General features: G+C 35.0%; 1 protein-coding gene across 2 annotated transcripts in view; it reads left to right on the top strand.

The window, feature by feature from the left end:
- Positions 1-21,060, top strand: part of FSD1L (fibronectin type III and SPRY domain containing 1 like) — an 84,008-nt gene that overhangs the window by 30,888 nt on the left and 32,060 nt on the right. For both annotated transcript variants that reach the window (XM_023545080.2, XM_023545079.2), the window contains exons 3-6: positions 1,717-1,848; positions 4,664-4,765; positions 12,787-12,809; positions 17,172-17,293. In XM_023545080.2, the coding sequence (XP_023400848.1) occupies positions 1,717-1,848; positions 4,664-4,765; positions 12,787-12,809; positions 17,172-17,293 (379 nt within the window). The remainder of the gene's footprint in view (positions 1-1,716; positions 1,849-4,663; positions 4,766-12,786; positions 12,810-17,171; positions 17,294-21,060) is intronic.

The following is a 21,060-nucleotide window of genomic DNA, read 5'->3' as shown; positions in this document are numbered from 1 at the left end:
CTCCATTAACTCTAAATTATAAACTAACAGAAGTGAGAGCAGGGTTTTTAAATGGCAAATAAAGTAAAAATGCTTTCCTTGCTGTCATTGCAAGATACTGTTTTGAAAGACCAGATAAAGGAAAAAGGAAGACTCTGGAATAGTACTTTCTAGAAAATAGTCTAGTATTCACTTTCATTACACATTTGATTTTTTTTGTAATTTCAATTATGAGCAAATTGTGTTTTTTCTTAAAGTACTGGGAAGTAAAACATGTCTTTTACAATAAATAGAAAAATGTAGATAACAGGCCTAGTTTTAGTACTAGATGAAAGTGAATCAGAAACGTAAAAGGTAAAGTGGCCAGTAAGGAGGGAGAGGAATATTTAAGGAAATGGTCCTGGAATTGGGCAGGGATTCTGTACTATAAGTAGTCGAATGTTGATTGTGAAAAGGACCTCAAGATAATCTAGTGATAGGAAAAAAAAAAATTTTTTTTTTTTTTATTCTTTCTCGTAAATGTGCCTTAGTGAACTTAAGGGTAATTTCCTTTGTGAAATAAGCATAGAAGATTTGTAGGATACTTCTAGACAGTGGATCCTTTTATATTATGTAATAGGAAACATGTTTTTTGTTTGTTTTAACCTCGTAATTGTCTGGTTCTTGTCCTGTTAAACCTTATGGTCTTTATAGTTCCTTTATTTTTCAATTTGCTGTAAATGAAGTTAGTTGATTATGATCTTCACCATCTTAACTATTGAACTGTTTCATTGGAAAATTTGGTGAACCCACCTTCTTTAAGTTAGCAAAGGCAGTGGTTCTAAAACCCTTGATCTGTTGACAAGAGGATCATTGCATTTGACATCTGGAAAAAGAGACTTTAAGCTAGGATTTACTCAAGCTTGAATACATGATTAGAACCCTAGCTTAGACTTCAGAAACAAGTGAGGGGAATTAAGGTACACTCTTGTTGAACCGGAGCTGTGGTGGCGCAGTGGGTTAAGCCTTTGGCTGCTAACTGAAAGGTTGGCAGTTCGAATCTACCAGCTGTTCCTTGGAAACCCTATGGGGCAGTTTTACTCTGCCTTGTAGGGTCACTATGAGTCAGAATGGACTTGACGGCACTTAACAACAGCAACAAGGTAGTGTATTAGTCTCCTAGGGCTGCAGTAACAAAGTACCACAAACTAGTAGCTTAAAACAACAGAAATTTATACTCTTATAGTTCTGGAAACTAGAAGTCTGAATTCAAGGTATCAGCAGGGCAAGTCTCTCTGAAAGTTCTAGAAGATTCTTCCTTTTCTAGCTCCTGGTAGCCTCAGGCATTCCTTGGTTTGTGGTACCATAACTCCAGTCTCTGCCTCCATCTTTAAATGGCCAGCTTCCCTCTGTGTCTGTCTGTCTTTACATGGCCTCCTCTCTGTGTATCTGTGTGTCTTTTCTTTGTATAAGGATACCACTCATATCCGTTTAGGGCCCACCCTACTTCAGTGTGATCTCATGTGAACTATTTAAATCTGCAAAGACTCTTTTCAAATAAAGTCACATTTACAGGTATTGAGGGTTAGGACTTGAACGTATTTTTTTGAGGGACACCAGTCAGCCCACTAACAGGTAGTTTATAGTGTGAATCTGTTCTCTCTTTTGATAAATACATATATTTTAGTTTTGTTTTTTTTTTTAAATATTTGATAGCGCCTCAGTAAAACCATTGTTTCATTGTTTGTTTTTAAACAGGACAATTCCTCTAACATCCTTTCAGAGTTAGATGAAGAATTTGATAGTTTGTACTCTATATTGGATGAGATGAAAGAAAGGATGGTTAGCAGTATCAAGCAGGAACAAGCTCGTAAATCACAAGAGTTACAGGTGAGATCATACAGCTATTTAAATATGAATAATTTTTGTATACTTAATGTTTTATTGAAAGTAAAACTTGAATTTCTGTATGTAAGTATACCTTTGTCTTGAAGAGTAGTAGTTCTTTGTTTTGGTCATAGATACCCTTGAGAATCTGAAACCTATGGGAGACTACAAATGTTCTCTTTCCCTGTTACACACATATGGCATACACACAATTTCCAAGTGTTAAATACTCTCTCAAGTCTGTTTGTACTTTCCAGGTTAAAGTTTGTTGTTTATGTTTAAGGGGAGGGGATGGTCAATATTATTTAAATCATTCATTTAAAAAACTAAACAAGATTGGAGAAGAAAGGAAAACTCAGCATTTTCTGAAGACCTAATGCATGGACTCATCCTGTGCAGATTTCTGGTCTTCTGTGTTGGACCCAGGTCCTTTGGAATACCCTTTATGCTCTCACTTCTTAATCTCAAACCTCCCCTTTACACTCCCCATACTTTCTCTCTGCTAGAGCAACTCTGACGGTCCTCACCTGCCACCAGCCAACATTTCTGTCAGCCCAGCCCATATCATGTATTTCAGTTCTGCCATCAAAGTAGCATGAGTTAAATCTTTTATCGTACCTTTTTCTCTCCCTAGTGAGGGCAAAAATCTCATGCATATTGAATATGCATTGTCTTATTATCAGTTTTTATCAGCTACCTGTAGCCATCCCTGGCATGAGGGATGATCCAGTACTGCTAATACTTTCTTTTTCTCTTACCTCTAACCTCCAAATGCCTGGTTGGTACCTGTAGTTCTGTTTCTTTTATTACATTGTCACTGAGGTGAAGTCACTTAGATGAAGGATCTTCCTTTTGCTTAGATATCTATATGCACAGTTTGTTTTTCTGGCATTGTTAGTAGGGATGTAGACGCAGCCAAAAGGCACATTTAAAACTTTCAGTTGGGTAGGTTAAACTACTGACAGTATTCATCTTGAGATAAGAAATTTTGCAATTTGGGTTAGAAAAATACTTCCTAGTTGTCCTGTATTAATTTATGTATCTTCTTATATTGCCAGCTTTCAGTTAATGGCAGTTGACTACCTCCCTCCCCTTTGGTTCTTTTCTCTCCTCTCTCCTTTCTTCTCTCTGCTGAAAGTTCAAATATATTGGATAGCAGAGCTCTTGCAATAATGACTTTAAAAAAGCATAATTAGAAATTAAACTCATAATTATCCTACTACATTGGATTTTTGAAAAATTATTTTACCTTCATCATTATGTCTAGTTATGCTTGCCTAGTTTTGAAGCTAGTTTTGAGTTGTAAGGAATTTGAAAAGCCTTGAAAATATTTACATCTTAGTGTCCAGAATTCATATTTGAGAACCTAGCTTAGAGAGTTTCTTACTAACACAATTTATGGGGGTAAGTTAGTGATATTTGATGCCTGGGAACTACATTTCATACATTCATTCAATAAAATTTGAGTGACTGCTGTGCTAGATTTTGGGTATGTAGTAGTGAGCAAAGTAGCTCCTTGGATTTCTTATTCTAACAGAGGTTGATTTGGAAGAAATGCAAAAGAAAGGAAACTCAGATCCTTTTGTCAAAGAGTTTAGACTTTTATGAGGGAAAGGCAGAGTAAACAAAAAAATGTATATAATATTTAACCGACTTAAGAATAATGTTAATATAAGCAGTATATAGCTGTATGTAATCCAGATGGATCATGAACCAAATTAAGAAATAGTTCCTTAGAAGCGGTTTGAAGAGTTTGGGGGGAGAAAAGGCTTACTTGGTAAAGGGAAGACAGGCTATTTGAGGTAAGAGGCGGTTCAGTTGTTAAGATAATCAAAGAGTAAAGTGCATAAGGGTCTTATAGTTACATTTAAGCAAAGTCAGTACTAAGTTGAAGGAGAGCACTAATGTCATTCATGCCATGTCATCTGGGTTTTTTGATCTTTGAACTGTAGCTTAACTTTAGTCCTAATCTTAAGGAGAAGAAAAAAGATTTGCATGTGGAATAAATAGATATTAATAAAGATTATGAAGAAGAATCTTGGATACATTTAAAAGTTTAGAAATAGGTTTCTTTTTTACAAGTACCGCTAACAATCTTCTCACATGACTGGGCTTAGTTTTAGACATACAGATGGTAGAGTGGGAAAGAGAGAACTGAGTAAGAAAGATTGTATTTGGTAAAATTAATATGTGAGCAGTGAAGACAGAGTATATCACTATAACGGTTGCCATCTTTTATTCCTCTTCATTTGAAATCTAGGTACTTGCATTTGTGGTTCTCGTTTTATCCAGTCTTGGAAACTATAAATTTACATTTATAGTAGTATGTATTACTTGAGGAGTGGATAAATGCAGTAATAAAATTCTCAACTCACTGGATCTATACTTAAGCTTAAATAGTGAAATATCAAAAAATTTAGTCTTCACTACAGAGGCTGTTGTCTGCAGATGGATTTTGGTATTTTAATTTAAATTGTAGATAATTTTCAGACTACTCTGATTGAAAAGAACCTTTAAGTAAATTTAGCCCTGGCTACTCAAATTGCTTTATTTTCTTTTTTTGTGTTTTAAATGAGTGTATCTTTATCTGAATGCAGTTAAGCTGTTTTGGACAAATTATGGAAAGATGTTAAGTACAAAGTAGTAAAATAATTTGTTATACGTGTGTGACTGGTCGTGATTCCATTGCTTCAGTAGCTCTCTAAAATATTTTTAGTTCAATTATTGCAATTAAATGTGTAAGTTCATTCTAACATAATATATAAGCTTTGAATGGTTAAAGAAAACTTTATTTTAGTGGTTTTTAATTTTTTTCCAGAGTCAGCTTAGTCAATGTAATAATGCCCTGGAGAACTCTGAAGAACTACTAGAATTTGCAACACGGTCACTAGATATAAAGGAACCTGAAGAATTTTCAAAGGTACAGAAAACAAACTGAAAAAAACTAAATCTACTTTAAAGGGAACATACGTTAAAAAAAACTATGGTTTTTCCCCTGTAATTTTGATGTGTTCATTCATTTCTAATACCAAAAAAGGCTTGGAATTTCTTGATAACACTAGATGTTTATTTATTCCAAAATAGATTCTTAGTAGTGTGTGTATTTGAGGTCATGAACAAATTAATTATTTCAGTTTAATTTTCACCTTAACACTCAATTCAGATGAGCCCGTCTATTTTCTTTTTTACTTTCCTGTTGGTAATTTGTTTTAGTGATACTTGTGTACTTGAGCTGAGTCATACTTTTATTATAAGTGTTTCATGGCTAAGGAAAGGTTGATATTGCTGTTAGCATAATTAAAAATCTAATTTTCTATTTCTTTCTATGAGCCACTTGGGAAAATATATCATCACTTGATGCATATGAGCATTGTACCTTTGTGAAATTTGTTATTGGGGACAGATGTCTCACTACTTAAGTAATTGTTTGAATGCTTTATTAAAAGAAAAATGTAGTTCCTTCTGTAAAGGTTATGTTTAATATAAAAATATAAAGAATATAACAAAAAGCCTATTAATGTTTTAACTGACATCCTAGTGTTTAAGAGATTCTGAATTCTAATTCTTATTTTAAATAGTCATTTTTAAATGATTACCAGTTTATTAAATCAAAATTCAGAGGGATGTAGAATATATTTTAAAATGATGTGAAATGAGTAGGAAATTAAGGTCTACAATTAGCAAAATATAGAATCTGTAGTTGTCATATCAAGACATCCCATCTTTGAGTTTGATGTTATTTACTTGGCCTTTGTGCCCTATGTAGTGAGCTGTATTGGTGTTAGAAAGTTGGCTTTATAATTCCTTTGCATCTATAATGTTTTCATTTTATAATTTTTCTGTGAACTTGAGGTAGAAAAAAACTTCCTTGAGAAGGTAACTTTGCTAGCTTACATCTCCGCATTTTGAAATTGAACTTCAAAAATTGATTCCTTCTTTTAGCAGAATGAATCAAAGCAAAAAGTTCTTTTGCTATAAACCAGTAAACTAACTAATTCTAAAAATTTGGAGGTGGGCTGTGAGGAATTTTACCTTTGTCCTTGATAGAAATTTATTATATAAAGGAATTATGAGGGAAATGTATCATACTTAAAGTATTTAAAAGTATGATATATCACCTCTCCTAAAAGCATATATATGATGGCATATATATGATAACCTCAAATATCTGGAACACAGCTAAGAAACAAACAGAATGCAAAAGGTGTCTGGGTGGTCAAAATCAGTATCATAGAGTTCATGGACAGGCGTTCATATCCTCCACTCAGGTTGTTTCTCGTCATCTGTCGACTCTTGTTTTGAAACTAAAACCCGCCAAAACCAAACCCACTGCTGTTCAGCCAGTTCTGACTCATAATGACCTCAGAGGGTTTCCAAGGCTGTAAATCTCTGCAGAAGCAGACTGCCGCATCATTCTTCCATGGTGCTGCTGGTGGTTTCAAACCCCTGACCTTTCTGTTAGCAGTCTGTTGCTTTAATCACTGCACCACTAGTGCTCCAAATTTGTAGATAGTACTAGTAATTTTTTTTTTTTCTGTTCCCTAGTTGTCAACAGATTCCCCTTCTAGTGGAACGGGCCTGGCAGGCATAATCATAACAGAATTAACAGCTGCCAGCTTGGTACAGTGAGGAAGAAGACAGGAAAGCTGTAAAATGTGAACACAAGTACTGAAAAATCATATGAATCCAGTTGCATTTACATAGGGTCTGATGCTAGGAAAAACTATGATAAAAATTTGTTCCAAGTTTCTCTTTCCGATGACATTTTTAAAGTCCTTTTCCTTCTCTTTCTTCTATATGCTATAATCCTCACTATCTCCTTTGTTCTTTCCTGTTTTGTTTCCATTAAAACTTGTTCCCAGCTTATTGTAAATTGGAAAGGTTCTGTCAAATTTACATCATGGTTTAAATATATTTTCTTAATCTGCCACTTTGCTTCTTCCATCTTACTCCTTTGGTCTTGTCTTCTGTCACTTTATGGTACTACTTAGTAGCTTAAACAGTTTGGAGATGTGGTGAAATGAGTTATTTTTCAGTGTTTCCGGTCAGAAATTTCAGTTTATCTTCAAGAAAAATGCTTAACTGAGAGCTGCTTGCAATTATTTTCGTAGTTTATACAGATACTATCCAGGTGATGGTTTGATTCCAAGTCAAAAACTAAGGTCACTTTTCATGGTCAGCTGCATGGTCTTGTCTCAATACTGAGTTGCCGACAGAACAGGGAGAGATGATTTTGAAGGTTATTTATTTAACTAGCCATATATTGTTAGATATCTGGAAAAATAAATTCTTTTAAGGTTCGCTGTTTGTGAATATCTCATATAAAAGTGCTGAAATCAGATTAATATGAAGAGCTTATAGAACAAAAATCCTTCATTATCTTCAAAAACAGTATTTTAAGTATTAATATTTAAATTATCTTGTGACAGCACCTCAGCATGAGAACTGAATGTAAAGCTGTACCATTTACTAGCATTATACAGTCTGAAGTGAACAAGTGAAAACAGTACAAATAGATTTTAGAACATACTTTCATTTATTAAAAAAAAAGTTAGAAATTTGGTTAATAGTAAATATATGCAGAAAGGTTACTAGCAAATGGGATGCGGATCATTAGCTTTATTACTGGATGGATAAGCAGCCGAAAGCCACCAAGCCTGGGTTTTCTAGCAGTAGCTGGCTTACAGAACACTGCTTAGGTCCTTTGTCAAAATTAGTATTCCTATTTCTACCCTCAGTTTAGACCTTGAGTTCTAACTATGAAAACAGCTGGGTCTGTGGAACAATTTCTAATTCAACTTAACTAACCAATCACCACATCACAGTCTTGCCTCATAATCACCCATTTGCCAGACTAAAAGGTAGTATGATAGCCTGCCCACAGGTGACTATGAAGGAATAAAGATCAGAGTGAGGTGAAAGGGGAATAATGTCATCTCTCTTTGATCACAGATGAAAAAAAGGAAGAATGGGCTCAGTGTATTTCCCACTTCTGACCCACAGTAACTCACCATTGGAATATTTATAGTTCATTGAGTGTCGGGCTCTGACCACGGGGAGGAGCGAATAAGGAGACGGGTGGGTGGAAGCTCACTCAGCACTTTCAAAGGAGCAGAAATATCACTTGAAAGTATCCCTGGAGTAGGGCAGCTGTTAGTGGCAGAAGCTCCTTCTGTGGTCTGACGTCGGGAATGCTGGGAGAGGAGAAACCTTTAATAAAAGCATGAATGTTTCAGTTATGGAGGCAACTTAAAAACAAATCTAAGTATTTAAGTGTTGCTCCAACTTGATTTCACCTTTTATTTCATTTGTGGATATTTATGTAAGATGCAATCTCCTGCTATACAAATATGGTTGGTCATCAAGCAAATTCATTCAGTACTGCATTTCAGAGTTTCGAGTTATTTACTGTGGCTTTGCATGGGTAGGAATTGACTTGACGACAGTGGGTTTGTTTTGTTTTTTTGGTTTGCAAAAGGATTTTAAATGATCGTGTTCTTTGAAAAATAGTTCTTCTTATAAATAGATAAATATATGTATAAAAAAACAAAACTTGCAATGTACGGATTCAACTACTATCCACTTTTTTGTTGTGTATTTTTTTTTGAAGGTTGATATTTTTACCTAAAGGAAAGTACCATTTGAGGCTATCTCTTTCACTCTCTTTGATTGAGTCCCCATGTTTGTTCAGGTTATTCCTTAATATATTTTTAGAGATTAGAATAGAAGCATCAGTGTAAAATTGTAAAAACTGTAAGAAAAAGCATTGTTTGCCCCTTCGTCATTTTCAGATTGTTTTGAGGAGATACAACAAAATTAGGTGTCCCAAATCTAACAGGAAAACCTGAAGAATGAAACAATATTGAACACACAGACAAGACTTGAAGAGTTCCTCAGAGTTGTGTGATTTTTAGGTTTTTAACTGAAAACTCTATTGGACTTTCCTACAAATCAAAATAAAGATAAGTCTTTCAGGCAAATACTACATTTGACACCTGGCTTTTGCCAGATTCATTGTTTTCACAGTCTTAGTGTACCTCTCTCTCAGCAGTGATCATTCAGTAACAGGGTTATTCTTATTTTTGCTGGTGTTTATCAGTTCTCTAATTACAACTAACTTTTACCTTACTGCCTCTTTCTCCATTTCAGCCTCTATTTTATTTAGATTGTTAAAATTTTTATGTATTCACTAAAACACTTAAGTAAAATAGATTATCTAGTTCACATTTCAGAGTCAACAGATAATTTAAAAAATTCAACATCTACAGGTAAGATGGCTTATGAACTTTGAGGGCTCAAAGATATCTTAGGATTCTGAATACTGAAACAGTTAAATGACTTGTTGGCTAATGTGTTGGGCTGAAACTCATCTCTCTTAAACCTTGGTCTAATGTTCCTTATTTTTTGCTGATGAGTTTCAGAATTTCTGATGATGGGAAACAAATTTGGAAATCTCAAATTTTGTTCACCTTGAGTACAGTAAGCAAGATCTTAAACTTCCTTTTTTCTTTTTTTATCATTATTCCCATTTTAAATGTGTTTGGAAAATACTATTCAATTAGCTGCTCCATAAAGAGAATTATTTTAGAATCCTTTGCCTGCGGTATCTTTCTATAGAACCAAAAAAAGATGCGATTTAGAAGAAATATAGAAACAATAAGATGTTTAATCTTCAAAGTACATAAATTCATAGATGAAAATAGTTTTTATATCTACTCATTGCAGATTAAAAGCAAGACAGATTGGGAAAGAATTTGAATTTTATTTCTTCATATTTAATTGGTAATTATGAGGCACCCTTTGTGATTACTCTTATATTATACTCTTATTGCAGCTCTGCTTAAGGAAATTTGGTCTTAAGTGATAGATTCCTATGACCAGTGAAATAAAAGATCGGAACTGTAAGATTTGTTCTATAAATAAGTAACTGAGAGATGGAGGGAGGGAGGGAGAGAAGAGCCATCTTACACAAATAAAGAGAAGGGAAGTGTTGGCAAACAAGATTTCAGTGGAAGGGGTAAATAGTGATGTTGAGCAGAGTAATGTGATTAATGCTTCTTGGAGGCTTTCCATTATATGCAATGCCATAGCCCCAAAATAAGTCTAAGCATTCACTAAAGCCTCTTTATAACTCACTAAATGGAATTATGTATATGAAAATAAGTGTGTTGGAGACAGAGCAGTGGTAAATCCTGGGATTAGTTGGTACCTACAAAACAGATATTTAAAACAATCCACTACTCTTTAAATTGAAACTTAGAATCAATCTTAGTAGTCATATGTATTTTTTGGACAGCTCTCTGCTTTGGATGAAGAAATTCCAGAAAAAAGATTATATAATCTATTTTGATTTAAGGTATTTCTTGAAATTGGACCTAGTACTTTCTACCCTTTTATCGTACAGGATAACTTCAACCCCTCTTGCACTTACACAGTATGTATACAGTAAAATTTGAACTTAAATGAAAGAGGAAACACAGGGTCTTCAGTTTTACCAATAGGATGTATTGTATGTAAATATATGGGACAGCAGTTTTTCCTAGAATATCTGATTTTCATCTATGCGTATTCTGGTTGGTCACAAACAGTCCGTATGTATGTAGTCCAGCCATGTAAGCTTTGCATGTGCATGTGCACCCATGCACACACAAAACAAAAATGGCACCATATTAAGCAACACTAGGCACAGAATTGAATCTTTATGGTTGATTTAAAAAACAATAATGGTGTTTATATTGTTAGGTTATTTGAGGATGACTGGTAAGTAACACTCCTAATCAAGTTCTCAACCAACTAAGAAGTAAGGTAAAAGAAGAATAAAGCTGATAAAATGATATTGAAGAATATGGCTTATGTTAATGGGCAGCCTTCCTAATGCCGAATCATATAATTAGACATACTTACCCACCCATGGCTACCTCAGGTCTCTGGGGAGGTGACCTGATACATACTACGGCATAGAAGGAAAGAGCGAAATATATGTTCTCTATGAGACTCAGAGTAAGCTGCCAAGAAAAAGAAGAGAAAGTGCTGAGCTAGTCATTTCCATTTTCTTCTTTGGAACCCATAAGTCATGTAATATCTTCAGGAGAAATGAGGGGATAAAGAGAGAGGCTAAGGGAGTAATGCTAGCGGCATTTCCTCCACATGTAAGGAAACATCAGGAGCAGAGTAGCGCCCCCTTCCGCTACACCTTAATACTTGTATTTAAAATCTTTGGTTTGTAAATCTAGCTATAATGACAACAATTTTTTAAAAATCAATATAATTGACCCTCTTTACATTTCTTATTATTCTAACCAAAGCAGTGTCATGACTTATGGCACGTATTCTAAATGCCACAGAATTAGGTTGTTGGCTATAGAATATGGAGTTTGGAAAGAATCTTTAGAAATATTAAGTACCAAAAATATCTTAATAAAGAAAGAACTAGAACAGTTAGTATACAAGGTCACAGAATTGGTTAGTGGTAGTGCTAGAACTGTGTAATATGCTGATTTTCTAATTCTCAATTCTGTTCTTTTGTATAGAAAGGTACTCAGACCAAACTATTTTAAGGTGGGTATAAAAATGACCAGTAACAAGTAAGAATAATATTTGAACTGAAGAAGAGAGGCAACAGAAACGTTGTTATATACATCTAATTAATATTTGATTAAATTTAATCACTATTAAGTTTTACTATGTGCCGAACATTATGGTAGGCACTGGGGATAAATTGTTGAGTAAAACAGCCGTAGTCTATACCAGATGCATCATTATGCTGATTAGTGTGGGAGAAATATTTTTTAAATATATATTATACTAAAAAAAAAAAAAACAAACCATTGCTGTTGGATTGATTCCGACTCATAGCAACCCTGTAGGACAGAGTTGAACTGCCCCATAGAATTTCCAGGGAGCAGTTGGTGGATTCAAACTGCTGGCCTTTTGGTTAGCAGCTGTAGCTCTTAAACACTGCACCGTATGTTATATGTTATACTATACTACTATATGTAAATATATGAGACAAGATTTTTTTTTTATATATTATAATATATAGAACACTGCACCATATCTTATATATTATACTATATTATATGTAAATATATGGGACAATTTTTTTATATAATATATAGAACACTGCACCATATATTATACTATACTATATGTAAATAAATGGGCCAACATTTTTTGTGTTTTTCATGACTATAGAGCACCAAGTAATAGCTGTGTCTCATTCCTAAACTTCTGCTAACACTCTCAAAAAAAAAAAAAAATCCTATGCATAGTAGGTTTAAGTAGCAGCTTCTGTGAAGTTATGTGAGGGTAAGACCCCATTGCAAAAAGTATTTCTCCTAGTCTGAATTTTTGCATTATGACTTCATTCTTTGGAGTAAAGGATTGTAACACCACAACCTAGTTTTATATGTAGGGAGGCAGGTTCTCAGAATATGAAGTCCTTACCCTGTGAGGCATATAAAGAAAATTTGGAGCAACCATTTTTAACAACATCAGTTGTGAAAGAGATCTCTGAAGAAAAACTGGAGAGCAGATTTAAAACGTATAAGAAACCATCAGGATGCGTGGAACTGTGTCCCATGAAGGAGGTTGATTGTTCTAGTTGCATGTCTGATTGAATGAGAGAAAGTGGAGGTGTGTTTTGATAATCTGAAGGTAAGAAAAAACATTTATACTGATCTGGATTTAGTTTGAAGTGTTAAATTTTCCTCTTTTTAAGGTGATTTTTACACAGGTATGAATTTTCTACTATATTTCTAACATCACATTATGCAAGCTTATATGAACTATAAAAATATCCTGTAATTTATATTTCGGTGAATATGAACTAATAATCTATTGCAGGGTTTATATCCTAACTTTTCTTGCATGTCACTGCCATTGAAACTTGCATGAAAAGCACTAACTGCCTTCTTTCTCTTCTCCCTGACTTGCTCCAAGGCTGCCAGACAGATCAAGGATAGGTATGGTATAAAAACCTACGTTTTTATTTAAGTATCAATATTGAAGTCAGAAATGAAATTCAGAAACAGCTTTTTATTAGAATCTCATTGGGTAAAATTAGAAATACCTAATGGCTAAGTATAAAAAAGTTTCCTCTATATATTTTCTTGGAATAATCAATATAGCAGCATGATTTTAAAACATAACGGTGGAAAATTATGCATTTCCCAAAGAATTTCATTTCTGGTATAATATAGTTAGTTTTAGTTTTAGCGCAGTTCTTAGTTGGCTGTACTAATTGATGGGAACCATTTTGAATAATTAGAAATATATATATATCCCTGGAATGCATTTTTCATTGTTCTCAATTTTAAATATAAAGGTCTTATTTTCTGAGAAGTCACAGCATTTTGAATAGTCCACAAGAGCTAAAGCTCTCCTACTTCACTGCCCTCCTTAACACCTTTGCATTCTCATTCCATCCTGTTCCTGGTGCCATCTCTGTCTACTTCTAATGCCACTACTGTCTAGTTTATACCAGGAGAAAGTTAAAGAAAATGATGAAAGGCTTTGGCTTCAAAGGTCTTTCTAATTGGTAGAGCCAGGATTAAGAAAGGGCATTTATTACTTCCTGTAACGAACACCTCAAAGGGCTAAGGAGCTGCTGGCAACATTTGGAATGGGTTACAACAGAAGGGGTGGCTTTAACCTGCCTGGTTAGTCACTGGGAATTCACCGTAGTGTAATTGTTGCTTAAGGTTTCTTCGTCTGGGGATTTGAGATTCTCTGAAAGGTGCAGCTCCTCGATGCACCGTTGTGAATCCGAGATCAATTTATTTATCAGATAATTCACAAAATTATACATCATACATTTGTGTGAAAAACAGTGTCTATTGTTAATCTTGACTGAAGCTTTGATTCTAAATCTCCCTTTCTCTCGTGGTCTTTTCTTTGATTAAAGGCAAGGTTCACATGGCACTCACAGCATTCTTTGTACAAATGTTAAGAAATTTTTACATTTTGTGTATCTTATATCAGGGGGTAGTTAAAGACAAAGGTCATTCTTATAAATCCCGCATGTAGAAGGTGTTGGAGAAGGAACACTATGAAAGTTTGAAGGGGAAAGGTGTATTGATTATGAGGAATGGATGCTACACCGCTCAGTTTTTTTTTGAATGAGGTAGATTTGGGTTGTGTCTGCTGGCATTTGCCATGAGTAATCCAACCTGCCTGTTTCGGCCACCTACTCCATGACTGCACTAAGTGTAGCTGTGGTCCCTGGTTTTCTGGTTGGGGAAGTTACTTCCCAATCAGGCTTGGGGCTCTTCAAAGACTTGGCAGGAGACCTTGCAGAAATCTTATTGTTCCTCTCCTGTAGATCTGTATGACTCTGTGCTACCCCAAATCCTGTCTTTGCCCCTGACTTCTTCCTTTTTGTTCAGATTTGTTTGACATAATTTAATTTTCTGGCCAGTTTTCATGGCTGAATGTATTCTTCACTGAAGCTTGACTTTTCTACCTCCTGTTCTGAGCCAGTCTTTAGTCTTGATTTCATCAGCATCTAGGTGATCTCAGGAGTTAGGGTGCCTTTTATCTGCCCAGGGTAAACTCTATTTTCTCCATGATTTTCTTGTTTGTTTGTTTTGTTTGTTTCAAAGTCTGTGTATTTTTGGCCACCCATTACATGAATTACATGAATTACATTCACACATTGTGTAATCATCACCACTGTCTTATTTCTAAAACTTTTCATCACCCCAAACAGAAACTCAGTACCCATCAAGCAGTAACTTCCCGTTCCTCCCTCTCCCCAGTCCTGGTAACCAACTGCTAAAACTTGATTTTTAGCTTCATAATGTCCAAGCATCTCATTTATTTTCCAAGTGCTTTTCCAGGGAGCGAACATCTAGATTTCTATCATTGCAACTTCATAACATAAAAATAATTCAAACATAGTTATAATGAAATATTTTCTCCAAAGGAAGAAAAAGCTATTCCTTTATCTGAAGACAAAGAGGGTATTTTAAAGAAGGGTGTGTAACACCTGAGCAGGGAGTCAGATACGTAAAAGTAAATATATCTATGAAAACTCAGTATTTATTATTTGCTGTGAACAAGTTATACAGGAGCAAGTGGGGCATGAGAGGAAAAAGTAAAGACAGAAATAAGAAGACAATATGTAGCAAATCTCTGAAACTTTATAAATCATTAGTATACTACTTATGGGTGCTTAATAATATTGGATGATGATTAATCGAAGTATGTTATGGGAGTTATTGTTTCTTCAAAGAGAGGAGTTATGAAGGGGAAGATCAAGTTAATTAGTTTGGTAGGTTGAGGAGATTAAAAGTTCATCCATATTTTTAGTTATTTTATCTTTGTGGAAAAAAAAACCCAGGGAGGAAAGGGTCTTTGTACTCAGTTTGTACTGTTAGAAATAAACCAAGAATGTCAAAGTGAATTAAAACATGCCCAAACCACATGGATCCTATAGTGTAGAGAATTCTGTATGAATTTTCATGATCTATGATTGCTTGGGCTTTGAGGCACAATTGTCTAAATATATTCAGTTTAAAAACAAAAGTTCAGTCTTTCATAAAAGTATCTATAGTATTATACATCTAAATTGATTCCTAGAGGTTTTGAAGTTTTCATGGACTAAAAAATAAGAATCATTATCCTTGTCTTTTAGGCTTTGATAACCATTTCTAATGTAGTTTTGGGAGTACGTTCCTTTTCTGTGGTGTCATACTGATTAAAGTTTTACAGATTTAAAATTCCCTAAAATACTTTTTGATGTTTTTTTCTCAACAGTTCTCTATAAATATTTAAATAGTTGATTAAGTTTAAAGAAGAATCAAGTAGTTTTGAACCCATTTACTGTTTCCACCTACCCACTGCTGTTGAAGTGACCCTATAGGGTAAAGTAGAACCACCCCATAGGATTTCCAAGGCAGACTGCCACATCTTTCTTCTGCAGAGTGGCTGGTAGGTTCTTTGAACCACTGACCTTTTTGGTTAGCAGCGGAGTGCTTTAACTACTGTACCACCAGGATTCCTTTATTTACTGATTCAGTGAACATTTATTAAGTACTTAACTCTAAGGTGTTAAATCAAAAGATACTTGAGGCTTTAAAGAACAGTATATGGAAGGCATAGCCTTTGTTTCTGACTTCTAGTTGGTATTTCATTATTTGAGAATTAATACTTTAAAGTATTATGTGTGAAGCACTAAGCATTATGCCTGGCACAAATCAAGTGTTCAGTAAATATGAATTTTCTTCATAAATTGTATTTCAGCATAGCACTTTCTTGATGAATAGATCAGCTGCTGTTTATTCATTTTTACTATTAAATGAGGTGTTTACTTCTCTGTCTTTAAGATGAAATAAAATAGCTGAATACGAGAACAATTTGACATCTTTCATCCTGTTGATCTGTAGGGTTGATTTGACACATCTGCTTGATTAAGCCTGGTATTCCCTTTGCCCTTCCTGCTCTATTTACTTCCTTTCCCAAATTGTGTACAAGCAGGACAACATTCATGAACAGTAGTTTTATATCATTCTTTGATCAAAGATAATAAGGGGAATTATTTTGTGGTGTTTTTGGAAATTTACTAGAAAAATGAAAAATTAAAATTTGAGATAAAATTGCAAATTAATAGAATATGAGGAGTTCTTTTAATTGACAGCTCTTATTGACAGGCCAGTTTCCCCATACTTTCAGTGAAGTGAGGTGTGGTATGACGTTTTTCTTTTTTGTTTTTCTCTCCATGTTCATCTAATAATTGGTTTATTGAAGCCCCATTATTTTCATGGCATATAGTTTCACAGGGCTGTTTCTCATAGTATCCTTCCACGTAGCTGTCAGAGTGACACCTACTAGTTTGGTATTCACTGGTCGTGATTTACTTCTCTCCTTTCGCATCCATGGTCTATCTTTGGCAGGTGCAAGCTACACAGTATTGGAGGGTATGCAGGGTAGCTATGACTATTAGAACGTTTAAACCAGGGTGTATGTACCATTCATTATTTGGCATATGAAAAGAAGTGAGGCTGGCATCAGGAAGTCAGTGAGATTGAGTGTGCAGAGGTTCAGATGAATGTTCGGTCTGTTAATTTGCATATATATGCAATTTTATAGAACTGGCAGGAGAAAAATTGCTAAAAGTCTTCAATATATCTTTAAATTAAGAGATGTTTTGTAGCTTTTCATTTAATTTTTTTAAAACCCCTTAAGAGCAAATTTCTGTTTAACTTCGTTATCTAGTTATAGTTCCCGAAATCATTAAAGCGAATCAATTTCTATCTTTCATTTTATAAATGAAAAAAGTGATTTGATTCTTCTTTTATTTTAAAAAATGTTTATGTTTGCCATAGAGTCACAATGGCATCAGCCTTTCGCCTTTCTTTGAAACCAAAGGTCAGTGACAACATGACTCACTTAATGGTGGATTTCTCTCGGGAAAGACAGATGCTGCAGACTTTGAAGTTTTTGCCAGGTAAATACATGTATTACATGTCAAGTTTAGTATAAAAATTTTTTTTCCTGCAAGATTTTCCCGTAATGAACACGTTGGTATATAAATATTTAAAAAGTATAGCACAATTTCTTTTCTTCATTCAGCTAATGAAATTTACTAGTTTTTAGTTTTATAGAATTACTTAGTGATGGTAAAAATTCCTTTCTAAATATCCCACTGAGTGTATATTTTATTGCTAGTTAGGCAGAGAAAAGGAATATAGCCTGAAATACTTAACTGTGTCTCATTTTCTTCATCTTTAAAATGTGAATGTTATCCTTCTAGGATTTTTATCAGGATTATATGAACTGGTACTACTAAAAAAAAAAAGAGCACTTTAAATAGTCCTGGCACATAGTTAACACTCGTTGAGTGTTAGCTGCAGTCATTATTGTGTGGTTCTTATTGGCTCAGATGAAATTTTTATTTCCAGTAATAATGTGTTAATGTTAATTTCCTAGAGTATTAGTATGAGGATATTCCAATGGCCAAACTATTTGAAATTGAATCTCAAAATATTGCCCAGTTAAGAACCAATTAAGGACCTTTTGGTTAGTATTCTTTTTACTTAGCATAAAGTAATGCTGTTAATGTGATAGTTAAAACTGTTTTGGACATGATAATTTGGGAGATCTCGGAATATCTTGGAAGTGAAGTATTTTGCTTATAGGTCTTCTGTTAGAAACTGTCCTCCCCCCTGCCCTGCACCCCGCCCCAAGGTTAGCTGTTTGCGAATGGGGAATGTTGACCATATGAAACCGTTTCTTTCCCCTCAGAAACTTTAAAATAGGATTGGAAACACAAGGTTAATAGTCATGAAACTGTAAGGGTAGCACAAGTAAAGTAGTAACTTGTGAGGTGTAGATCAGAAATTCTAGAGGAGTTTATAGAAAGAAAAGATAACAGTAGGATGAGAAAAGAAACTGTAGTTGTTGATACTTGTCAGTGGGTATCTACCTATACATTGGTCTTCAGAATTATATTTTCATTTCGGAGTCCCTGGGTGGTACAAATGCTTAAGCACTTGGCTACTAACTGAAAAGTTGGTGGCTTGAATCTATCCAGAGGTACCTGGAAAGAAAGGCCTGACAGTCTACTTCCAAAAGATCACAACCATTGAAAACTCTATAGGGCACAGCTCTACTCTGAAACACGTGGCATCACTTTGAGTCAGAATTGACTCAACGGCAACCGGTTTTTGGTTTTCATATTGTCATCCACAGTGCTCTATTTAAGAGTGAAACTGCTATGAAAGGGAAAATAATATTTTTCATGGGTTTATTTAGACTGTCAAATAGTTTAAAAATGAGTTTGATCATCTCAATCTGACACTTGGAATTCCATTGGCAAAAGACTGGATTTTGCTTTAGTTTTGAAAATTTGAAGTTTGTAGTACCAAAATTCCACTGATTACCAGTGAACTGAGCTTTTATTTTTAAAAAGAACATCCAGTTGTTTACTTATGGGGGATATGGACCTAAATCTCAGGCTAGGAAATGTATCTTGAAATAGGAGTCTCTTAAGAACAACTTCTAAAACCTTTATAGAAAGGAAGAGAAAATACTTTTAGGAGTCATATTGATTTTATGTCTGTCTTTATCATCACTATGACCCTAAAACCTCAAAGTTTCACCCTCCTTTATATATCCATCGGAGCCCTGGTGGCACAGTGGTTAAGACCTTGGCTACTGACTAAAAGGTCAGCAGTTCGAATCCACCAACTGCTCCTTGGAAACCCTGTGGGGCAGTTTTACCGTGTCCTGTAGGGTCATTATGACTCAGAATCAATTCAACAGCAACAGGATTGGGTTTTTGGGTTTTATATAGCTATCAGATGTAAAACCAAACCAAACCTGTTGCTGTTGAGTCGATTCCAACTCATAGAGACCCTGTAGGACAGGGTAGAACTGCCTCCATAGATTTCCAAGGCTGTAATCTTTTTTTTTTTTTTTTTTAATTGTGCTTTAGTTGCAAGTTTACAGCTCAAGTTCATTTCTCATATAAAAATTTATGTATTGTTATGTGACATTAGTTAAAGTCCCTATAATGTGACAGCACACTCCTCTTCCCCACGCCAAGTTTCCCATGTCTTTCAACCAGCTCCTGTCCCTTCCTGCCTTCTCATCCTGCCTCCGGACAGGAGCCTCCCATTTGGTCTCGTGTATCTGTTTGAACTAAGAAGTACAACCTTCATGGGTATTATTTTGTGTTCTATAGTCCAGTCTGATCTTTTTCTGAAGAGTGAGCTTCAGGAATGGTTTAGTTCTAGGTTAACAGAGTGGCCAGGGCCCATGGCTTCGGAGTTTCCTCCAGCCTCAGTCAGACCATTAAGCTTGGTCTTTTTACATAAATTTGAGTTCTGTTCCACACTTTTCTCCTGCTCTGTCAGGGACTCTCTGTTGTTTTCTCTGTCAGTGTGGTCATTGATGGTAGCCGGACACCATCTAGTTCTTCTGTTCTCAGCCTGATGGGGTTTCTGGTTTATTTTGTCCTTTTGTCTCTTGGACTAATATTTTCCTTGTGTCATTGGTATTCTTTGTTATCCTTTGCTCCAGGTGGGCTGGGACAAATAGGATGCATCTTAGATGGCTGTTCCCAAGTTTTTAAGACCCCAGATGCCACTCACCAAAGTGGGATGCAGAACATTTTCTTAATAAACTTTGTTATTCCAGTTGACTTGGATATCCCCTGAAACCATGGTCTCCAGAAACCAGACCCAGCTACTCTGTCCCTTGAAGTACTTGGTTATGTTCAGGAAACTTCTTAGCTTTTGGTTTAGTCCAGTTGTGCTGACTTCCCTATATTGTTTGTTGTCCTTCCTTTCACGTAAGATAATTCTTGTCTACTATCTAGTTAATGAATTCCCCTCTCCCTCCCTCCCTACCCTCATAACCATCAAAGAATGTTTTCTTGTCTGTTTGAACCTTTTCTTGAGCTCTTATAATAATGGCCTCATACAATATTTGTCCTTTTGCCACTGACTGATTGCACTCAGCACAATGCCCTCCAAATTCATCCATGTTGTGAGAGTTTTTGCAAATTCATCATTGTTCTTTATTGTTGCGTAGTATTCCATTGTGTGTATGTACCATAATTTGTTTATCCATTTGTTTGTTGATGAGCACCTAGGTTGTTTCCATTTTTGCTACTGTGAGTAGTGCTGCAATGAACATGGGTGTGAATATATATATTCATGTGACAGCTCTTATTTCTGTAGGATATATTCCAAGGAGTGAGATTGCTGTATAGTATGGTACTTCTATTTCTAGCTTTTTAAGGAAGCATCAAATTGATTTCCAAAGTGGTTGTACCATTTTACATTCCCACCAACAGTGCATAAGTGTTCTAGTCTCTCTGTAACCTCTCCAACATTTATTATTTTGTAGTTTTGGATTAGTGCCATCTTTGTTGGAGTGAGATGGTATCTCATTGTAGTTTTGATTTGCATTTGTCTAATGGCTAATGATCTTGAGCATTTCCTCATGTATCTGTTATCCACCTGAGTGTCTTCTTTGTTGAAGTGTCTGTTCATATCCTTTGTCCTTTCTTTAATTGGGTGGTTTGTCTTTTTGTTGTTGAGATGTTGCAGTATCCTGTAGATTTTAGAGATTCGACCCTTATCAGATATGTCATAGCCAAAATTTTTTTCCCAGTCTGTAGGTTGTGTTTTTACTCTTTTGGTAAAGTCTTTTGATTGGCGTAAGTGTTTGAGTTTTAGGAGCTCCCGGTAATCTAGTTTCTCCTCT

Source organism: Loxodonta africana, chromosome 9 (assembly GCF_030014295.1).
Source record: "Loxodonta africana isolate mLoxAfr1 chromosome 9, mLoxAfr1.hap2, whole genome shotgun sequence".
Classification (NCBI taxonomy): Eukaryota; Metazoa; Chordata; class Mammalia; order Proboscidea; family Elephantidae; genus Loxodonta; species Loxodonta africana.
This window is presented reverse-complemented; position numbering and strand designations above follow the sequence as displayed.